The sequence below is a fragment of the Monopterus albus genome, unplaced genomic scaffold (genome assembly GCF_001952655.1).
Source record: "Monopterus albus unplaced genomic scaffold, M_albus_1.0 scaffold209.1, whole genome shotgun sequence".
NCBI classification, from domain to species: domain Eukaryota; kingdom Metazoa; phylum Chordata; class Actinopteri; order Synbranchiformes; family Synbranchidae; genus Monopterus; species Monopterus albus.
In genome coordinates, this window is record NW_018128089.1 from 511893 (window position 1) to 531116 (window position 19224).

General features: G+C 40.8%; 2 protein-coding genes and 1 long non-coding RNA gene across 9 annotated transcripts in view; 2 read left to right on the forward strand and 1 right to left on the reverse strand.

Annotated features, from left to right (window-relative positions):
* Positions 1–12334: 12334 nt before the first annotated feature.
* On the reverse strand, positions 12335–12859 carry LOC109970841 (uncharacterized). Its single transcript, XR_002276461.1, has 2 exons — positions 12773–12859; positions 12335–12613 (listed from the first exon to the last, which is right to left on the reverse strand). It is a non-coding gene; the product is annotated as an uncharacterized LOC109970841 (long non-coding RNA).
* A 120-nt stretch (positions 12860–12979) lies between these two features.
* Positions 12980–18981, forward strand: LOC109970838 (nuclear receptor subfamily 5 group A member 2). 7 transcript variants are annotated; one of them, XM_020618680.1, is made up of 7 exons: positions 12980–13074; positions 13264–13379; positions 14300–14441; positions 16635–17275; positions 17745–17864; positions 18127–18274; positions 18578–18981. In XM_020618680.1, exons 2-7 carry the CDS (start codon positions 13278–13280, stop codon positions 18823–18825), a joined length of 1401 nt encoding a protein of 466 aa, XP_020474336.1. In that variant the 5' UTR covers positions 12980–13074; positions 13264–13277; the 3' UTR covers positions 18826–18981. The 7 variants fall into 7 exon arrangements, with proteins under 7 accessions (XP_020474336.1, XP_020474337.1, XP_020474340.1 ...); XM_020618681.1 differs by having other exon boundaries at positions 12986–13082; XM_020618684.1 differs by having other exon boundaries at positions 13001–13074; positions 13269–13379.
* Positions 18827–19224, forward strand: part of LOC109970845 (proteasome subunit beta type-7-like) — a 9085-nt gene continuing 8687 nt past the window's right edge. The window contains exon 1 of the mRNA XM_020618699.1: positions 18827–18865. Coding sequence (XP_020474355.1) covers positions 18827–18865 — 39 coding nt within the window. The remainder of the gene's footprint in view (positions 18866–19224) is intronic.

Consider the following 19224-nt stretch of genomic DNA (forward strand, 5'->3'; position numbering starts at 1 on the left):
AGCTCTACGTCTCTGACGAGCAGTCACCAGCCACATCGACCTGATCAGTGTTTGATTGTTGTGTCTTGTTGCTTTTCTTCTTTTGTCTCTCCTCTATCCACTCACCCCAACCGGTCGAGGCAGAAGGCCGCCCACCAAGAGCCGGGGTCTGTCGGAGGTTTCTTCCTTTAAAGGGAGTTTTTCCTCCCCACTGTCGCCAAGTGCTTGCTCAAGGGGGATTTGTTGGGTTTTCCCTCTGTAATAATATTGATAACAGTAAGGTCTAGACCTTACTTTGTAAAGTGTCCTGAGATGACTTTTGTTGTGATTTGGCGCTATACAAATAAAATTTGATTTGATTTGATTTGATTTTAGAGCTTACATATGACAGATTCACAAGCTGTATTTGGGTCAGTAAACAGTACATCTAGTTCACCTACCTCTTGACTTGGTTTCCTGAGTGAGAGTCAGTAACACTATTTACACACCATGCAAGAAATCGCTTCCTCCTCTTTGTATGAACTGTGAGTGAATATAGGTGGAATAACTTAATTTGTTCCACTCCATCAGACTGCTGGCTGAAAGACACACAGTCGCCTCTTTGCCAAACAACTGATCATAAAAGTGATACATGCACACAGCAGCATATAGATATAGGCCATGGTTTGAGTTCAGTCAGGTGGAAGATAGAGACTGGGACAGATGTCCGCGGCTTCCTGCATGATGAAACCTGCTGCCCAACAACGTCTGGATACAACAAACACTTCCCAGGTGATTCAGAGGTGCACAGTACTTAACACAATGCACACAGATGAATTAACGCATATATAGATAAAACATTAGAAAGCAAATTTGGAAAAACTGTAAATATTACTTAAAAGCAACAATTACATGACAGTACAAGTAGCAACACGCATGAGTAGATACATAGTACTTTTAGTATAACTGTGGATTCTCACTGTTCTCAACATACTTGTACCCCTTTACTTCAGTCTTCCCAAGACTAACTTTACAACAGAGGCAGGCATGCTTTTTTCCAGAAAATGTGAAACATCAGTGTCTATACAGTCAGCTAAACAGCACAATGAAGTCACTTGGTCACTGGGTAATGAATGAAAAATAAAAACAAAAATAGAAGCAGACAGATCTGCCCGAACAGACACACTGGCCTCAAGCAGTCAAAACAAACCGGTACTGTACTCAGGGGAATCCAGCATTAATGAGCTGATCAGTCACTGCCACCGGGGTCTTCACAGTCCGGCTGCTTGTAGGTTAGACCTGCTCAGGTAAAACAGTGAGTCCCTGTACAGGAACATTCCCGGACATGCAGTAACCTCAGGCCCTGTATTTCTGTCCACATCCTCTGGTCACAATGCAGCAGTAGGAGGTAAAATATATCCACAAAACTGTGAACTGTCAAAAAATTCCACTTTTACAATAGCACCGAGGGATGTCAGGCAAGCTCACATGAACACGCAGCGGCCTGAATTTGTGCCCATTCAAGGAAATCCTTAAACTATCACATATTACTTTACACTTTATGTTTTTTTTTTTACAAAAAAAGTCTCGCCAGCCAGAGTTTGTTAGATGTATATAAGCACAGTTGCTTCTGCATAGAAATACTAGAACATACGTACACCTCATTTTTTTAGGTCACATCTAGGATGATAATTCATCGTTGTAACATGGTAAATAAGTCAAAAAACACGGAAAAGAATGCCATGGGCTCTTTAAGAAAAATATGCAGAGAAATGCCATGCTGCTGCATTGGCAGTTGTAATAAATGGAGATAATGTAATTATTTGAGGTTTGGGAGAGGAACCTAACACGAACTGCACTCCTCCAATGTTCACACAGTTTAAACCCACTGAAGCTCCCATACCTCCGCTTCCATTCCATTTTGATCATTTTCCCTCTATTCTTCTGCCCCTGCTGGGTGTCTGCCAGCGCCCGAGAGCGACACAGACCTCCTTAATCTTCCCCAAAATTGTCAAGTGCACAAGCAACCAAGTACACAAAGCATTCCATATCCTTATTTTTACATTCATACTTAGGGGGCCATCCTACAGTCTGTCACTGCAAGAGATCCCTGCGGCCTGTAATATGAGTCGATTCCCTGGCATATGAGAATGATTTGTTTATTGTTTTATAAAGCACTATAGAATCATTTTAGGCCCAAACTTGCAGTGAAACTTAAGCTCCTACATGATTCATTAATAACAGCAGGCTCCTGATGACAGCTGCACACAGGGGAATGAGCGCTGTCATAAACATTAAAGATGGCTGACACCTGTATGCAACTACATTAGCAGCTTGCCACTGTGCTAGGGGTTTATGTGAGATAGTTGTCCTGCTGTTTTAGGTGAGTGTGAAAGATGTTTGTCACCAGCTGGCACACAAACTGCTGGTTTGTACAGTAACATATGAGTTGAAATAATGTTTTTCATGAATTCCTAAACAGCCAGGTATACACTTGAAGCACAAACTAGCACTAAAATACAGGAGCACCCATAATAATGCATGAGTATACATTTTTTTTAAAAATCAGAAACTCTAAATATGTTTTAGACTTTGAGCAGGCCATGAAGTCTGCTGAGTCTTTAGTAGTTATTTAATTAAAACAAGTAGGAAAATCATTCACAATCTGAAACAGTGCAGAGACCAGAGAAGAGTAAATCTTGGACTGGCTTTTACTGATTGTCAAAAGCTACAAATAACCCTGTCAGAGTAACTAAATGTTAATAGGTACTGTCCTGATGTTATCTGCTAACGTGAAAACAATAACACCACCACAGCAGTATCACAATAAATAAATAAGAAATCCTGTAATATTACTTTATCATTCTTTCATTGTCTTTCACGGCTCAGTGACAGCTTCGTCTTAGGAGTTGTGCGTGTTCACAGACATCCTCTCATTTTTAGGAGGAGGCTCTCGGATAAATAATTGCAGACTATTTGGAGTTATGATGGCTGCAAAGCTAACCTAGAGGTACCCAAGATTAAAAATGAAATGGCTGGAAATGAGCATGCCATGGGCTCTTTAAGTTTTTAAATAATACCGATGATCTTATTTGACTGAAATATTATTGACTCCCGTAGATGGACATAAAACAACTCTTTATAGGAGGCTGAGATGGTGAAGAGGTTCACTGAGACGAAGGTAAGACCTGCTGTAGTTGGTAAACAAGCTAACATTAGTTTAGTTAGCTAGTACGTAACCAGGACCAAATGTTGACTGTGAAGTAAATTAGAGCTCTGTACATCAATGTATATGATCAGTTGAACTACGCTTAAAACACAATTTATCAGTGTACTACATGGAATAAAATGAATGAAAATGAACACATCACATGTAGTGGTCTATGTTAAGGTTTGATTTATTCTGAATTTAATGAATGTAACAAAATATTTGATTCTCTTGTCACACAGGCCAAATTATGCTTGTTTTATGCACATTTAACAAACAGGTGAACTTTAGGCAGGAAGTGTGTAGGAAGCTGTTTGTGTCTATGGAGACAGGTGTGTGACCACCAACCATCCACTGCACAATCCTTAGCAATTTACAAGTAACCGAAGCATCAATATGTTATGTCACCTTATGAGTTACAAAAATTGATAAGATTGTGTGCATTGTTTTTTAATTAATGATTTGTTGATAGATTAACTTGTGAAAGTTTAAATTTGGAAAATCAAACTGGGGCTGCTTGACAATCAAATGATATTATTGTGAAATGCAGAAGAATGCAAATAAATGTGCAATGAAGGGCCACATTTTTACACCACAAAACATCTTGAGAATGTTCTTAATGTATGTTGAAATAAATATTTTCATCCATCTATTATCTATACCGTTTATTCCTGAACAGGGTCACAGAGCACTGGAGCCAATCCCAGCTGACATTGGGCAAGAGGCAGGCTCCACCCTGGACAGGTCGCCAGTCTATCACTGAGCTGACATGTAGGCAAACAACCACACACACTCACATTCACTCCTACAGGCAATTTACAGTCACCAGTCAACCTAAGCTGTCTTTGGACTATGGGAGGAAGCTGGAGTACCCGAAAAGAACCCACGCAGGCACAGGGAGAACATACAAACCCCACACAGAAAGGCCCCGGGTCGGCCCAGAACCTTCTTGTGTAAGGTGACAGTGCTAACCACTGCACCGCTGTGCTGCTCTAAAAATTTTCATAAAGATTAATATCTGTACATTTTTACTTTTACTAGTAGTTGTTTTAGTAGCAGCAGTATGTCGGTAGAATAATAATAATGGGCTAAGCAAAGGAAGTTCAAATAGCACATTTCATTTATGCAGCAGACATTCAAGAAAAAAACTGTGAGATTTGAGTAATGGGGGGCCTATGCCTCAGTACAGCATGTTTGGTTAAGTCTTTACACCTCAAGTATTAGCATTACAAGTACCATGTGTAAACACACAGCCACCTGCATGTGTGAGAGGGGTGCAGTCCCTCCCTCTTCTAAATAGAGACCAACACAGAGAAAATACAGTGGAAAAACAAAGCAGGATGGTCGGTATCAACCCAGGAGGCTCTGTTTGGTGATGGTTAAGGGAAGCAAGGGGTGATCCACTCATTAGGTTCCAATAGTGGAAAGGCAGCTAAAAGAGACAGGAGCACAGAAAATAATGTGTTGCTGTTAGTATCATCACTGTTGTACATTCAGTCATCTGAAAATTAACTATTCCTGTTGGATTCATTCATTGGGTATTGGTTTAATAACCCATTACTAACTTTAATAACTCATCAGGTTTAAACATGTATTCTACAAAGTGGCTATAAATAATTTTAGGATCTGTAAAAAGCATATATGTACCATCATAATGTCACTGGTGTGATTCACTCTGTCTACATGTTTCTTGTTTGTCTATATACTGTCATGTATCAAATGAGTGGATATTATATTTGGCTCAAAATAAGACCGTGTTGCCTAATGCAACACCTCCACCTTCTGGTTATCTAAAAAACTGTACTAAAAATTTGAAAAGGTCTTTTTACTGTGCCAAAATGACCATCTGTTATGTACTCTTTGAAATTATGTGGCATGCAAGAAGTAGACCTTGTTATCCAAACTGCATTTATATTGTGTATAAAGGAAACAATGTGGCACTGCAGGGAAGTCTTATTAACTGACCATGTGACCATATATACGTATTTGGGAAGGGTTTATCATTAGTCATGTAACAACGGTCAGGTACATGCATAGATGCATGAGAAAGAGACAAATTAAGCACAGAGGAAATGAACAGATGCAAGATTAGAAAGAGGAGGTGATGCTAGTTTTTTAAGTGGTAGATGGTAAGTAATGTAAGTGAAATGACTCGCTTGTTCCCATGTGAGAAATGAACATATTAGGTCTGATATGATACCGTGTATAATGTAATTTGACTCTATTTTAGTGTTAATACTTCATCGCTGGTGTCCAGTGGTGAAAGAACACTGGGCCTTGGACCCAAATACAAACTGAATTTGATGTAAATTTTAGAAAATTGTATATACTCTTTCAAATGTGCTATGCATTGGTACTCTGTGTGTGGGTATGTGCGCCTACGGCCAAAAAACACAAAGTAGGCCTACGGGTCCCCCACCAGCCTCTACCAAACTAACATAAAGGCAAAGTCATAGTCATCTTCTCTCTAAATAAAGTAAGAACGGTTTACATATCCAAAATGCTGTGCCTGGACGTCTGCAGAGTCTTGATTTCCTCTCTCATACGTTCCTTTTCCTGTTCAAGCCCCTTCAGCTTTGTCTGTAGCTGTTCACTATGTTGTTGCAGAAGATTGTTTGCATATTGCAGTTGAGCACTGGTGCGCTCAGCATCCTTTAAGCTGTTGGTTAACTCCTGAACTTTATTGTTCAGAATCTCTGTTTCCTGCCGCATGTCGTCCATTGCTCTCTCCTTGGCCATGATCAGCTCATCACACCTTTGGTTATGGAGCATGGTCATCTCTTCCCTGTGCTTTTTTTGTAAACAATCTTATGCAACAAAATAGTGAACAGCTACAGACAAAGCTGAGGGGGCTTGAACAGGAAAAGGAATGCATGAGAGAGGAAATCAAGACTCTGCAGACGTCCAGGCACAGACTTCTAATGCAGGAAAACAGAGATTTTCTGCAAAAAGTCAGACACATGGACAACAACAATAATGTTGTGAACCAAGAAAATACATCTGTGACTCAACAAAACATGGCCCCCAGACAATAAGCCCAGGACCTTACCAGGACCTTGTGTGAAGGACAAGGTGCTCCACAACAAGAACAACAGCAAACGGAAAACATTGGGCAACAACTCATAGACTCATCCACATCTAGCCCAGCAGGTTTCTTAAGCACTATAGCTTATTTTTAATATATAAAGGGCTGTATATTCTATAGAGGCTTTTAGGCAAAGAATGCTCAAAATGTTCAGAGGAGATGACACCTGACCAGGCGAGCTTGCAGTCTGCCCAGTGTGGTGCTGGGGGTTTTCTCTGGGCACTCCGGTTTCCCCCCACATACAACAACTGGGCACTAAATTAACTAAATAAGGGAGCAATAATTGGGCTTTGTGCAACCAATTAAGCCTGGACGCATGTGTTTTGGATTCATTGAGCTCAGCTCAGTCATTTATCCTGGATGTCTTAATTCTACGTTTGTGCAACAGGCCCCAGCTGTAGTGACTCCAGCTTCATGAACCCATCTCTGTTGCTGTTTGGACTCTCACAGCTCTGGGTTCAGCTCAGAGAAAGATGGCGGTCTGGTTTGGCTTGAGGAAAATGCAGTGTCATAAAATACAAATGTAAAAATGACATTACTATCTGAAACACCACTGTTATCCAGCACTAGAAGGTGCAGAACATTCAGACTTCCCCCCTTCAGGGGCGGCGGGCCCTGCTGTGGTGAGTTTAATAGAGACACCACCAAAGAAGACATCATGTTAGAGATCCATACTGTACAAACTCCCTGTCATCACAAAAAGTGCAGAACTCCGCCAAGGGTGCTTCTTCCTCTAAACCTGTTATTGTGACAATAAAATACACTACCTACCGTGTGACAGTACTACTGTGAAAGTCTGTGTATGTTTTGCTCCTGCTCCCAGTCTCAGCCCTGCAGTAATATGTATATTGCATCATTGTCCCAGTTTTCCCCAATAATACAACTGCTTGGGGCAGACTTTCTAGCTAGATCTACTTCCCCCATATGGTCATGTTCTGTCATATGTGTACTGGGTTAACAAGAGCGTACCGGTTCTGGTACCAGTACACATCATTTGTGCATAATGTTCCCGTCAGTGTTCATCCACATAGGGAAATGTGCTGGAGTGAGTGGGATAAGAAAGAGAGACATGGCAGCAACGCAAAACACTACTGAGTCTGCACAGGCTTTATAAGTGACAGTTTATTTCCATGACAAACATTTATTTGATTTTTTTACTTTTAATTTTTTTGGATTTAATGAAAAACTGTGTATCTTGAATTTCAAAATAAAAGCCCCCCTCTGGCATTTTCCTGTATTTGTATTCAGTGTCACAAAACCATAACACAGTGTGTGTGTGTCCCTAAGCTCTAACAAACATGTGAATGTGTTTCATTCCTCATCAGCTGAAGGGTAAATAAATGTTTCCATCAGTAGTTATCATTATGGAAAAACCACTGTGCCAATAATTCAGGCCATATGGCCTCACTCTGTGAAGACAAACAGAGCCACAACATGAGCACACCGCTCTGCAGTGTAAAAACGTGTCCTGCTGCTGATCTTTTATGGACTGTGAGGTGCTGGGTTCAAACATAACCTTTAAAACTGCTGACTGCCTGCAGTTTTTAAGGTATAGAATATATAGCGTCTACGTGCAAAATAGTTAAGGAGCCTAATGTTTCACCTCAGAAGCTTATCGTATTAAAAGTCAATAGTTTTGTCACTGGACAGCAAATACTGGCCTGGCTCAGGTTTGTTCTCTTTGCATCTTTACAGCACTTTGGATGGAGTTCACTGAAGAATACAAACTACTGAAACATCCTCACAATGCAGTTGGTGTGTGAAACGTTTGCATGTGCATCCATTTCTGTTGATGATTAAGGTCTGTTTTCAGATGTTTGTTTCAACTAATTCCATAGGAGATGACTAACTGAAGACAAGGCAGGTTACAGGATTGTTGTATCTCCACCAAATCAGGAAATGCACACCGTATCTGAGGTTCAGAGGAGAAATCTGACCTAGTACCCATCGGGAACAAGGGTTTAAGGGCCATCATGACTGGATTCTCTCTGACAGACAGCTGCTGGCTCATAAATTTGTACTTGGTCTAGTAGTTGTGGAGCGTCAAGTGATGGGAGTCGGCCACCAGATGGAGGCTGGTTCCCATGACAACAAACATGAGGCCTAGGTGCACGGTAAGGCAAGGCAGTGTCCCGGGGCTGCGTTCAAGAAACTGCAACAGAAGAACAGCTGACTGAGATCTGAGACATCTCTGTGAGTTTATTGTTCTGGCATGTTGTGTCTCAGTTATTTACTCTGAGCAGAATGAGCAGAGTGGTGATGTTGTAAAGGATGTGGAGGTATTCTGCAGCAGCAGGATGGTTGATTGGTTGATGGAGATGAGCAGCTGCGGGAGCTAAATCTCATATTTCAAGCTGGGAGCGTTCTTAAAACCAGGTGGATGAAAATGCACTTTGTTTTAGACATGTGTGAACTGAAGCAGTGTGCTGCAATCACACAAGAATGAAACCTGTTCAGTCAAATGGTTTGCAGGGTTCAACCCAAACCTCAAGAGGTGTTCTTAATTTTCTGCACTCAGCAGTGAGCCAGGAGGAGTGTTTGTGCCCAAGGGATTTGCGTTTGGGGGCAGAAAGCAAACCCCAGAGCTGTGGCATTAATAGACTGAAATTGCTGGTTACAAACCTGCACAAGAAAGTTGCTGCATGCAAAGCTGAGTTCTGTTCCTTCCAGAGGGAGGGATGCATCTTTCTTTTCCAGCTAGACTGTTTGTTTCTGATGCTAAAATACAGCTATGGTGTGTCTGCGTCTCAGTGAGAGCCAGTGAAATGGACAGTAACAAAATCCAGATGTTGTCACCTCCAAAATGCTTCCGTCATTTCTGCTGATGAGCTTTCACACAGCATGCCTCCTCCTCAGTCTGCTGATTCTTTCTTTTTCATTCCTTCCACTAGTGCTGACATTGAGCTCCTCATAGTTGCCCTGGGACTGAAACCAAGCCTTGTGAGATCACTTCATCATTAGGTACCCACAGCCTCTGTGCAGGAGTTAAACTGTAGGTTACAGATAACCCTCTAATCTGGGTAAACCTCCTCCTGATTTCTGTTATTAGACAGCAGTAATCTGGTTTCAAATGAGCACATTTAGAAGCTTATGCTCCAACCAGGGCTCATTGTAAAGACCACGACTGCCTGTGAATGTGTTTTAATTTGACTGGACGGACAGAGGGCCAGAGAGATGAATGGAGAGTCTGAGACAAAACCTACGCTACAGACTGTATCATCTGACTATTTGGATATTTATACACTGTCTACTGTGAAGCTTAATAGTTTGTGAAAACAGATGTTCCCTGTTTGTTTCTGAACTGCTGTCATGTTCATTGCTTATTGTATGTGTATATATTACTATTCTTTAAATCTGAATTTGCAATCTTTTTTACTTGTCTGCAGTACAACTTATGTGAAACTTATGGCTGTGATTACCTAGAATTATGTTTTGGAACAGTTTATTTACAGAAGTTTCACAGACAGCAACATTGACTTTAGATGTTTCACAAACATAGAAAACCATCTGCCCAAAGGAGGTTTCACGAAAAGCTGCTTAACAATTTCTCACACCTGCACTGTGAAGGAGCTGCATGGCTTTAAACACAAGAGCTACCATGTATCTGTGAACACACTGTGTATATGGCCTCACGGGACGGTAGACTCTACTTCCAGATGAGTCCAGCTGAACTGCTGTTGCTGAATTCGAGATGGATCATCCATGACTTTGCAGGGCAGCAGCCCTCGTTGTTGGCTGGTTTAAGGATTTTAACACAGATTGTGTTTTGGTCATAACAACCCTGCCCAACCAACCAGTTAACAACCCACACAAGCAGGCTCACCTCTCAGATCATCTGCAGGGTTGCGTTTTATCAATCTGAATCAAGTATTAAACCTTCTTATTAATTTGGAATTCTTCAAAAACCCTTATTGAAAGAGTTGTGTTCAGTTGTTGACATTGTGGGACATACATTTAGTCTCTTTAAAATACAGCAAAGGTTGGTATCACCTGTTTTAATAAAGCGAAGCAGAATGCAAAAGGAGAAGGTCATTCAAACTACCCGAAATTAATAAGTGAGAGGATGAATTTGAGTTTACATGAAAACTATTGAATCCTGCAAGTGCTAAAACATTGCATCATTAAGTATTATTACATTTCTTTAATTAGTTTTAATCAGCAATTGCCCAATTTTCTTATTATTGCTGATTACTGTTTAGATTATTTTCAAGGACAATTCAATTTGATTTATTGTTCTTTAACATGTTTTTCTAGTTCTTCGTACTGCTCCATACATTTAGTATTGATTGAAATAGTGGAACCTATGTCTAATAGGCAAAGTCAATCACATTTGTGCACGTTAACTTTTAACGTGCAAGTACCTTGAGCTGAGCTACTTTCCCACCTTACCTGATACTTGTCGGTGACATTTTTATACGTCAGGTTTGTGACGGTCATCTCATTGTTGGTCTTCTCAGTGTAGAGCAAATCCTGAAAAGTCTCGATGTAGATCTCGGCAAAACTTGCTGTAAAGGTGAACTGAGATAAAACCGAAATTGTTCAAGTTTAATCAAAAGTGTAGCTAGTATATACACAGAGCAGATCAAAGCAATTCTAAAAATCACATCTATAGTTTATAAGAATGTGATTAAACACTGAAAACAAAAGCATGTCTAACCAACAGGGCCAGGTAATTAACATAGTTAAGACTGATAAGTCAATTATTTAAAATGCTTTAACTGTATTTAATAAAAAGGGTACTCACTAACATCCCAGCCTTGTGCTGCCAGCTTGTGTGCAGTCTTGAACACCTGCTGCACGGCGCAGGGAATTACACCTCTGGAGTCCTCGTGCTCCTCTCCCTCCATGGTGTATGTCTTCCCACTGCCAGTCTGGCCATAGGCTGCACTAACAGGGAGATCTCGTCAAAGACCTACAAACACCATGACCAAAATCACCATGAATTTATTGCTTCGGCTGCCACAAAATACATTCATAAATAAAACCAGATTGGCATTTGTTTGTGATTACTGTACAGTGTAAATTGTGCACGTCTGATTACCTCCTGCTGTGAAGCCTGTGGGCCAAATACTCTGTCAAAACTGAAGCTGTAGCAAGTCTTCTGAATGTCAGTTTTGCATGTGTGAGACTGAAAAGTGAATTTAGTCTTGTAGTTTGTGAAGTGATAAAACTGTCACAGAAACAGATATTGCAGTTTTTTTCTACACAAAAATGCATAGAAAACAAATATCACTGAGAGAAGAGGACAAGTTGGTTGTTGCAAAAACACAAGGATTTAGTTTTTCATTGCTAATAAGCAAAAAAATAAAAGGAAAAAAAACACAATTTTCCAAAAATAGTTACAATTGTAGAGGAAAAGCAGCAGTAAAGCAAGCCAGAGCCTGCAGTGAAACCTTCATCTGGAAAAACGTATGCATGCAATAAACAAACATCCTGTACTAATCCACAGGTTCAGTATGGCGCTAGCTCTGTTAGCCAGGACACCGGCTCAGGTCTGCCAAATGGCATATTTATGTCATAATACCACATAGCCACAATATGTAGCATTAGCTGAACTGCAGCAGACTTGTTACCCTCAGAGTTTGTAGCTCTGTCTCTTGAGCATTTGTGAGAGACTCCATGACTTTATATTTGGACTGTAAGTTGGAGAGTTCACTGAAGACTTTCTCCAGCTCTTCATGGACCCCAGAGAGGACCTGTAGCGCTCCCTGATACTCAGTGAAGAGAAAGGACATTTAATACACACCAAACAGACAGATTAGCAATGATATAATGATAGTGAAATGCTTAATTTTCCAAATAAAACAGTTCTTTCACCTGATCTACTTCTTCTGACTCTGAAGCTCCATCTGCATTTCAGCCACCCTTGCTTGGCTCGGGGCTACTGAGTCGCTCAGAAGTTCGTTTTCCTGGCTCATAGATTTGTACTTGGTCTAGTAGTTGTGGAGCTTGTCACTGACCTTGCCCCTAAGGCCCCAGGGATCCTGTCAGGGGGAGCCTGGCCCCACCTGTACACAATGTCATCATCAATAGGTGTGACTATTCCATTCAGACTCAGAGTGGTCCTCAGTTTTTTGTTTTATAGAAGAGATGTGTCACAGCAATTAAGGCTTAATTCCATTTAGCTGTGTCAGTTTCAGGATTCTGCTATTGTTCATGCTGACTAACTGTCCCTGTCATGGCAAGTCAAATTGTCTGCTGTAAGAAAACGGGCTATTCAAGACCATGCACTGAGAGAGCATCTTATTCTCCAGGCAAAGACATTGATGCTAAACTGATCTCACCTGCTTTTGCAGGAGTGGATGGAACAGGTTGTCTCATGTTGTCTCCATTTGCTGCAGGTGAAGGTGATTTCAGGACACCTGGTGGAAACATGCAGAAAAAAATGAATAGATGTCCATTTATACCAGATCTGAATGAAATGTTCTGAAAACCCTCCCATATTCATCTGGCAACAGTACCACTATGATATGTAATGTTAACATGAATATATTTTGGTTTTAATTTTCTGAATTTAAGACCTGCAACGCCTTCCAAAAAGTTGGGACAGGGGCCACAGAAGACTGGAAAAGTTGTGTAACTAAGCTAGAAATATAAACAATTATGCTGTCATTCCGTGAAACACTAGGCATGTCAATTCTGTAAATAAATCCAGACTAAGATGACTTCATAGATCCGACATGGCCACTGGTGGCAGCTTCAGATCGGGTCAGGACCGTGTCCCTCCTTCATAGGGTGATGACGAGACCAGTGGTGCACTGATCTGTGCACTGAAAAACACGCTGCTGTGCCAACTGTGCGTTCACTTAGCCTGATCCACCGGGTAAGACGGTCAGTAAACGCTGTAGCAGAGTTGTCTATTTGTCACATTTTCCAAAGCAGCAGGTGCAAATGATTCGCATTTTTCATTTGATAAACTGCGCGATGTGCGAACTTTGGTATCTTCTGTTTTTCCACATTCACTGGTATTGCGGTTGGAAAAGAGAATAATCAACGTTGCCTTCTTTTTCAGAGCAGTTTTCCAGAATGGAGCACAGACCTGATGCAGATCTGGAGGAGCTGTGTCCAGTCTGTGGGGATAAAGTCTCTGGGTACCACTACGGTCTGCTGACCTGTGAAAGCTGCAAGGTCCATTTTATTTTCCTCTTTATATTGTTGTACTGGGACGTGTTTGTTGTTATATACACAGCTGTACACTCAGAGTCTCCATATATTCTGGCCCAAATCGGTTTAAGGACGCCGTCGGGGTTTTATTTTGCACTAGGAGCCAATAAAGGCCGACGCGGGTTTTACATCTGGACTCGCTCCAGAACGGATGAGGATTGTTTAGTACTCATTTAGTCTCAAATAGCCTGTTTCAGTTAGTTCTTGTTGGTCATTGTCATAACCTTTATCTAATGTTAGTGGCTACCCACAATAATAAAAATGTACATTCAAAGTATTTATTTTGGAAGCTGCGATTGAAAGGTGTTCTTCTCCAAGAATTTGTCATATTATATCATATATTCTATAAAATGCAAGGCCGCCTGTCTGTGTACGGTACTTAAATATAATGGCTTAGTCTAAGTAGGCCTATAAGCCTGCCACAGAGAGATGCAGGCCTATTTTCTTTTTACAAAACCGCGAAATTGTGTTTTCATTCATTCTACAAAATAACAATGTAGGCTATAATTTAAGACTATATGCTTGGACTAGGGACATTTCTATGCCCCCATTAGTGCCTGAGCAGATACTGTTGACAAGGTAGCAAATGGCACCGGCTGGTTAACGTGTCCACTAAGTTTCTGTATTATAAACCATACAACAAAGAAAATACTTCCAAAATACAGAACTGTATGAGAAGACAAGAATTATACTTAAGAAATTTGTTTACTTGTTTATTTCTCTGGGTCCCGATTAGATTGCACTGTTTTCTGTTTGGCATGCTATGTTGTGCAGGAGCATGTCCCAGGTGCATCCATTATTTTATGTGTGACAAAACAGAAATGGCCAGTCTAGGTATCTACAGCTGCTTTCTTCAAGTGGATCCATATTCTTCTTCAACACAGGGCTTTTTCAAAAGAACGGTTCAAAACAACAAGAAGTACATCTGTGCCGAAAAACAGCAGTGCACAGTCGACAAGTCTTTGAGGAAGCGGTGTCCGTTCTGCAGATTTCAGAAGTGCCTTCTTGTTGGCATGCGACTGGAAGGTAAGGACTGCGGTTACCTGTGTTGTGTGGGCTTTGCACTATAGCCAGCGTTTTCTTAATACCACATATTCTAAATATCATCTGTATCCTAAAACGACCACATGGAAACGTTTCCGCGCATCCAACAAATGAGGAATAATTTCTTCGTCTTCTTGCTCTAGTGTTAGTCCTCGAAATGTCTTCAGACCTGTACACATTGGTAATCCGAAGGCAAAGAGGGTCATCTTGGTAATACAAGGATGCGCTGCGTGGTTTCCTGATATTTCGCGTTTTTACTTTGTGTTTCTTTGTATTTTATGAAACAGTAATAATAATAATAATTGTACGCTGATTAAAGCACGTTATATCCTCTTTAACCCGTTTCTTTCATTTCGACTTGCCGTCCTGGTGCTGGAGTTATATTGTATTTTAACCATACAAATCGTTTTAAGGTCATTAATCTGTCTCGGTGTTACTGAGCAATCAGAACACCTCGAATTTACGTGTTTCCCACAAAAGAAAGACAAGAATCCGTCTTTCTTCTTACAGGCCCACAATTTGAAGGCCTTTGTGGGTCCATGTATTTGTTAAGGCTTAAATGACAGGTGTTGTAACCTCCTGAGATTTGCTGTTGTTCTACACTGATAATATATACAAAATGAACAATGTAATTATTTAAAAAACACAATATGAAAATGAATATGAACAGAAAATATAATTCCGAAAAACATTATGAACTAGTGTACACAAACATATTAACAAGTACATAAATAATATAAATGTAAAAATTAATATCATAAAATTCAAAAGGATCATGTTGGAAAAAAGAAAACAAAAAACATATCATTTACTGGCTAAATGATATACATATATATATATATATATACATACATTAGTGAAAAGATCTTGACTAAGAGGATTTTCAGTGATTTGGTGTGTATCATGTTTTACTTGCTCTCCTACAGCTAGAAACAGACCCACGGGGAAACTGGGTCAATTAAGCCTTAGGGCAGCTAGTGAGAGTCCTGGCAGTAACATTTTAGATTACAGTCCATACAGATTTTTTACATGCAATGTCAATAAAAAGTAAGTGGACCCGCTGGATTTACTTGTGTGTGTGAATATTTCCTTTCAATATGGTCAAACCATCAAAGTTACAACTATGAATAAAAATACATAGTAACTAATAACACTTAAATTTGTTGTACTGTAGCTGAATACATCATTCAAACATTCACAGTGTGTTGGAAAAGGTATGTGAGCTCCTCAGCTACTGACATCAGGAGTCAGGAGTTACTGGAGAGACTGGACACCAGTGTTTGCCAAAGAGCGCCTAGATGTAGCACTACTGGGTAAATGTTCTGTGGACTAATAAAACTAAGGTTGAACTGGGGAAAAACACATTGCTGTGTGTAAGGTGTAAAAAAGAGCACTGTAAACCAAGATGAAATCATCATCCCAACTGTAAAGTACTGTGGAAGGAGCATCATGATGTATGGTAAGGCTGCTTTGCTGCCTCTGGGCCTGGACAGTTTGCCATGATCAAGGGGAAAATGATTCCTATGTTTATCAATATATCTGACAGGATAATGTTAGGGTGGCTGTCCACCAGCTGAAGTGCAATAGCTAATGGGTGATGCAGCAGGGCAATGACCATAAGCACTGGCTTCAGTCAAAGAAAATCCACCTTTTGGAGTGGCCCAGTCAGAGCCCTGACTTTAAGTCAACAGAGCTGCTCAGAGAGCCGTTCACACCAGGCGTCCTAGTAATATGTCTGAGCTGAACCACTCTGTGAGGAAGGATGGGCCAAACAGAAGTGAAAGTATGGAAGTTAAATAGTGTGAAGACAGAATAGGTGTAGTTTGGGTCAGGTCCCACACGTAAACTTTAGATAATTACATTTTCTCCATGAAGCTCATGAGGTTAGTGCTGCCAAAGGAGCTTTAACCAGTTATGTCAAAGTGCTTTGAATGATTAATGTAACAGATGTGTAACACCAAATATTATTTCAGTTTGCTAAGTCAGTTTACAAACCCCATTTCCAGAAAAGAGGGGTTTGTACATTTTAGCCCCAGTTGCTTTCAAAATATGTCCATCATAATGTTGTCCAGGATAAGAAAGATAAGGGTAGTCTACCTATTATGACAGCGTGTGCATATGCCAGTGAAAAGCATCTTGAAGAACTGCTGTAAACAAATCAACTTTTCTCATCAGCTGTTCGTGTAGATCGGATGCGAGGTGGCAGGAACAAATTTGGCCCGATGTACAAGCGTGACCGTGCCCTCAAGCAGCAGAGAAAAACCTTGATGCAAACCAGTGGATTCAGAAGAGAGCTCAGCTCACCTCTGTGCTCCTCAAGCTACCAGAGAGACTTGGCCTTTACTGGCGACCTCCAACCAGATCCCTTCCTTCATAGCATCCCACTACCCACAGCACAGAATGACCAGACTGGCCACCAGTGTCCGTCAATGTGTTCACTTCTGCCCTTCAACCCACTTAGTGCTACCCAGTACCAGTTCACCTCCTTCTCAAACTGGACAATCAAGTTAGAGCACACCAACAATTGTGTAAGTCCATTAGGCTCGGCTGCAGGAATTTACATGAACTCAGATGAGCTATATTCAAACACTCCACAAGGTCCCAGGATTCCTCAGCTAGTCATGGAGTTCCTGCGCTGTGATCCAGATGAGCTACAACTGAGGAATAAGACCATAGCTCGTCTTAAGCAGGAGCAGACCGGCTGGAACAAACACAGGAACCCCAGCACCTTCAGCCTGATGTGCCTCATGGCTGACCAGACATTGTTCTCCATTGTGGAGTGGGCTCGTACATCCATCTTCTTCAAACAACTTACGGTAAGGTTCTCTCTGGTGAGTCTGGTTTTATATACATACAAAGTAGGGGTGGAGCCGAATACAAATACAGCACAAATAGTAGGTTTTTACAAATATTTATTTTATACAAATATTTTTAGAATTATTTGTTTTCAGGAAGCTGGTGTTCCTCATACCTGTGATCGATGTGTGTCTGCGTCCTTGTGCTGACTTAGACAAGACTTTGGAGAGTGGAGGGGAGAGAGCAACCACCCCCCCCCCAAACCAAAAGCCCAAACCACACATATTATGTAATATATTCACAGGCAGCTGCCCACCCACAGTGCTGGGTCTGCATGATTGTCATGTGCAAGAGAAGAGAGTTTCTGCAAGCCAAACAATCGCCTTACTAATCCCAGTAGCTCATTAATATAATTTGGTTTTGGTAATTTTGCAGACAAGCCTGATAAAACCAGTATTTGAATTGTATTGGCTTTTTTTCTGCTCCAAGGTGAACGATCAGATGAGATTACTGCACAGCTGCTGGAGTGAACTGTTGCTCCTGGACATCATCTCCAGACAAGTCCTGTATGGCAGAGAGGGCAGTCTGCTCCTGGTCACTGGACAGGAAGTGAGTCATCTCTGCTTGTCTTTGTTTTCTTTTTTTAAAAATCACATTTTAGTTCTAACAATGACAAAAAGGTGTAAACAATAGCAACAAAGCCTGGTGGCTAAATGGGCTTAGCATTTCATAGTCTGCTATAAATCCATAATATGTTATAAATTTATTCAAATTCAGACATGATCGCCTTGAACATGATGTATGAGTCATAAATATGAAAGTTGTGCCTTACAGAGGAACATGTAATGATGTTAGTATGTGTTTGGTTCAGGTTGAGCTGTCAGACGTAGCCTCTCATGCTGGTCCTACCTTAGCCAGCCTGATCCAGAGAGGCCAGGAGCTGGTTGATAAGCTCAGTATGCTAAAGGTGGATCGCCAAGAGTTTGCCTGCATCAAGTTCCTCATCCTTTTTGATCCAGGTTAGTGGCAACTGATGCTTTTTTCATATTGGTAACAACAACTTTGAGTTACACACTTGGTGAATTGAGTGGTGAGCGACTGAAAACAGGAATCCCACAACAGTAACTATAAAGCACAGCATAATGGCTGTGTGGTAAAAAATTATCTCAAATATTAACATTGTTTTTCTAACCCTTTAGCTGTCTAATTTGTCCGATCTTTACAGTTTTTCAGGTCTCCATTCTATGGTATGGAAACGTTTGACAATCCTTAGTCTTATGTATATTCATTAGTTGTCACTTTCCCTTTCTCACACCAACCAGATGTGAAAGAGCTTGAAGACCATCGGTTCATAGAAGGCGTGCAGGAGCAGGTTGAAGAAACCCTGCTGGAGTACACTTTGTGCACCTCTTCTCAGTACTTTGGGCGCTTTGCTCATCTGCTGCTGTGTCTGTCTGACTTGCGTGCTCTCAGCAGCCTCACTGAAGACTACCTGTACTGCAGATACCAGAGTGCCGATGTACCCTGCAGCAGCCTGCTCATTGAAATGCTCCACGCCAAGCGCAGCTAGAATGAAGACTCACAAGTTCTGTGACTGTCTGTATATGTTAGTATATAGAAGCATTAAGCTGTCTAATAACATTAGATTAACCCTGGAATTTGGGGATTTGTTGTTTTTTTTTTTCACTACTACTACTACTACTACTACTACTGGTAGTAAGGTCTAGACCTTACAATGTAAAGTGTCCTTAGATATACAAATAAAACTTAATTGAACCTTATTGAATTTTTCTGTGTTATGTGGTAATATAGTTATTTTTTTAGTTTTATTTTATTTCTGTCATGCCAGACATCTGGCCCATTCCACGTGGGATTACAAGATGCCATTATTTTAAACAAAAGGCACATCTTCCAGTGACATACAGTGCAAGAAACAAAGAACAAGCTTACAACATTCAAAGTGCTAATT

Bases quoted from the DNA above. Each gene is read 5' to 3' on its own strand.
- LOC109970838 (XM_020618680.1), top strand. From the start codon at position 13,278: ATGGAGCACAGACCTGATGCAGATCTGGAGGAGCTGTGTCCAGTCTGT. The intron at 13,380-14,299 runs GTCCATTTTATT...TCTTCAACACAG, and splicing joins TGACCTGTGAAAGCTGCAAG to GGCTTTTTCAAAAGAACGGT. The intron at 18,275-18,577 runs GTTAGTGGCAAC...CACACCAACCAG, and splicing joins CCTCATCCTTTTTGATCCAG to ATGTGAAAGAGCTTGAAGAC.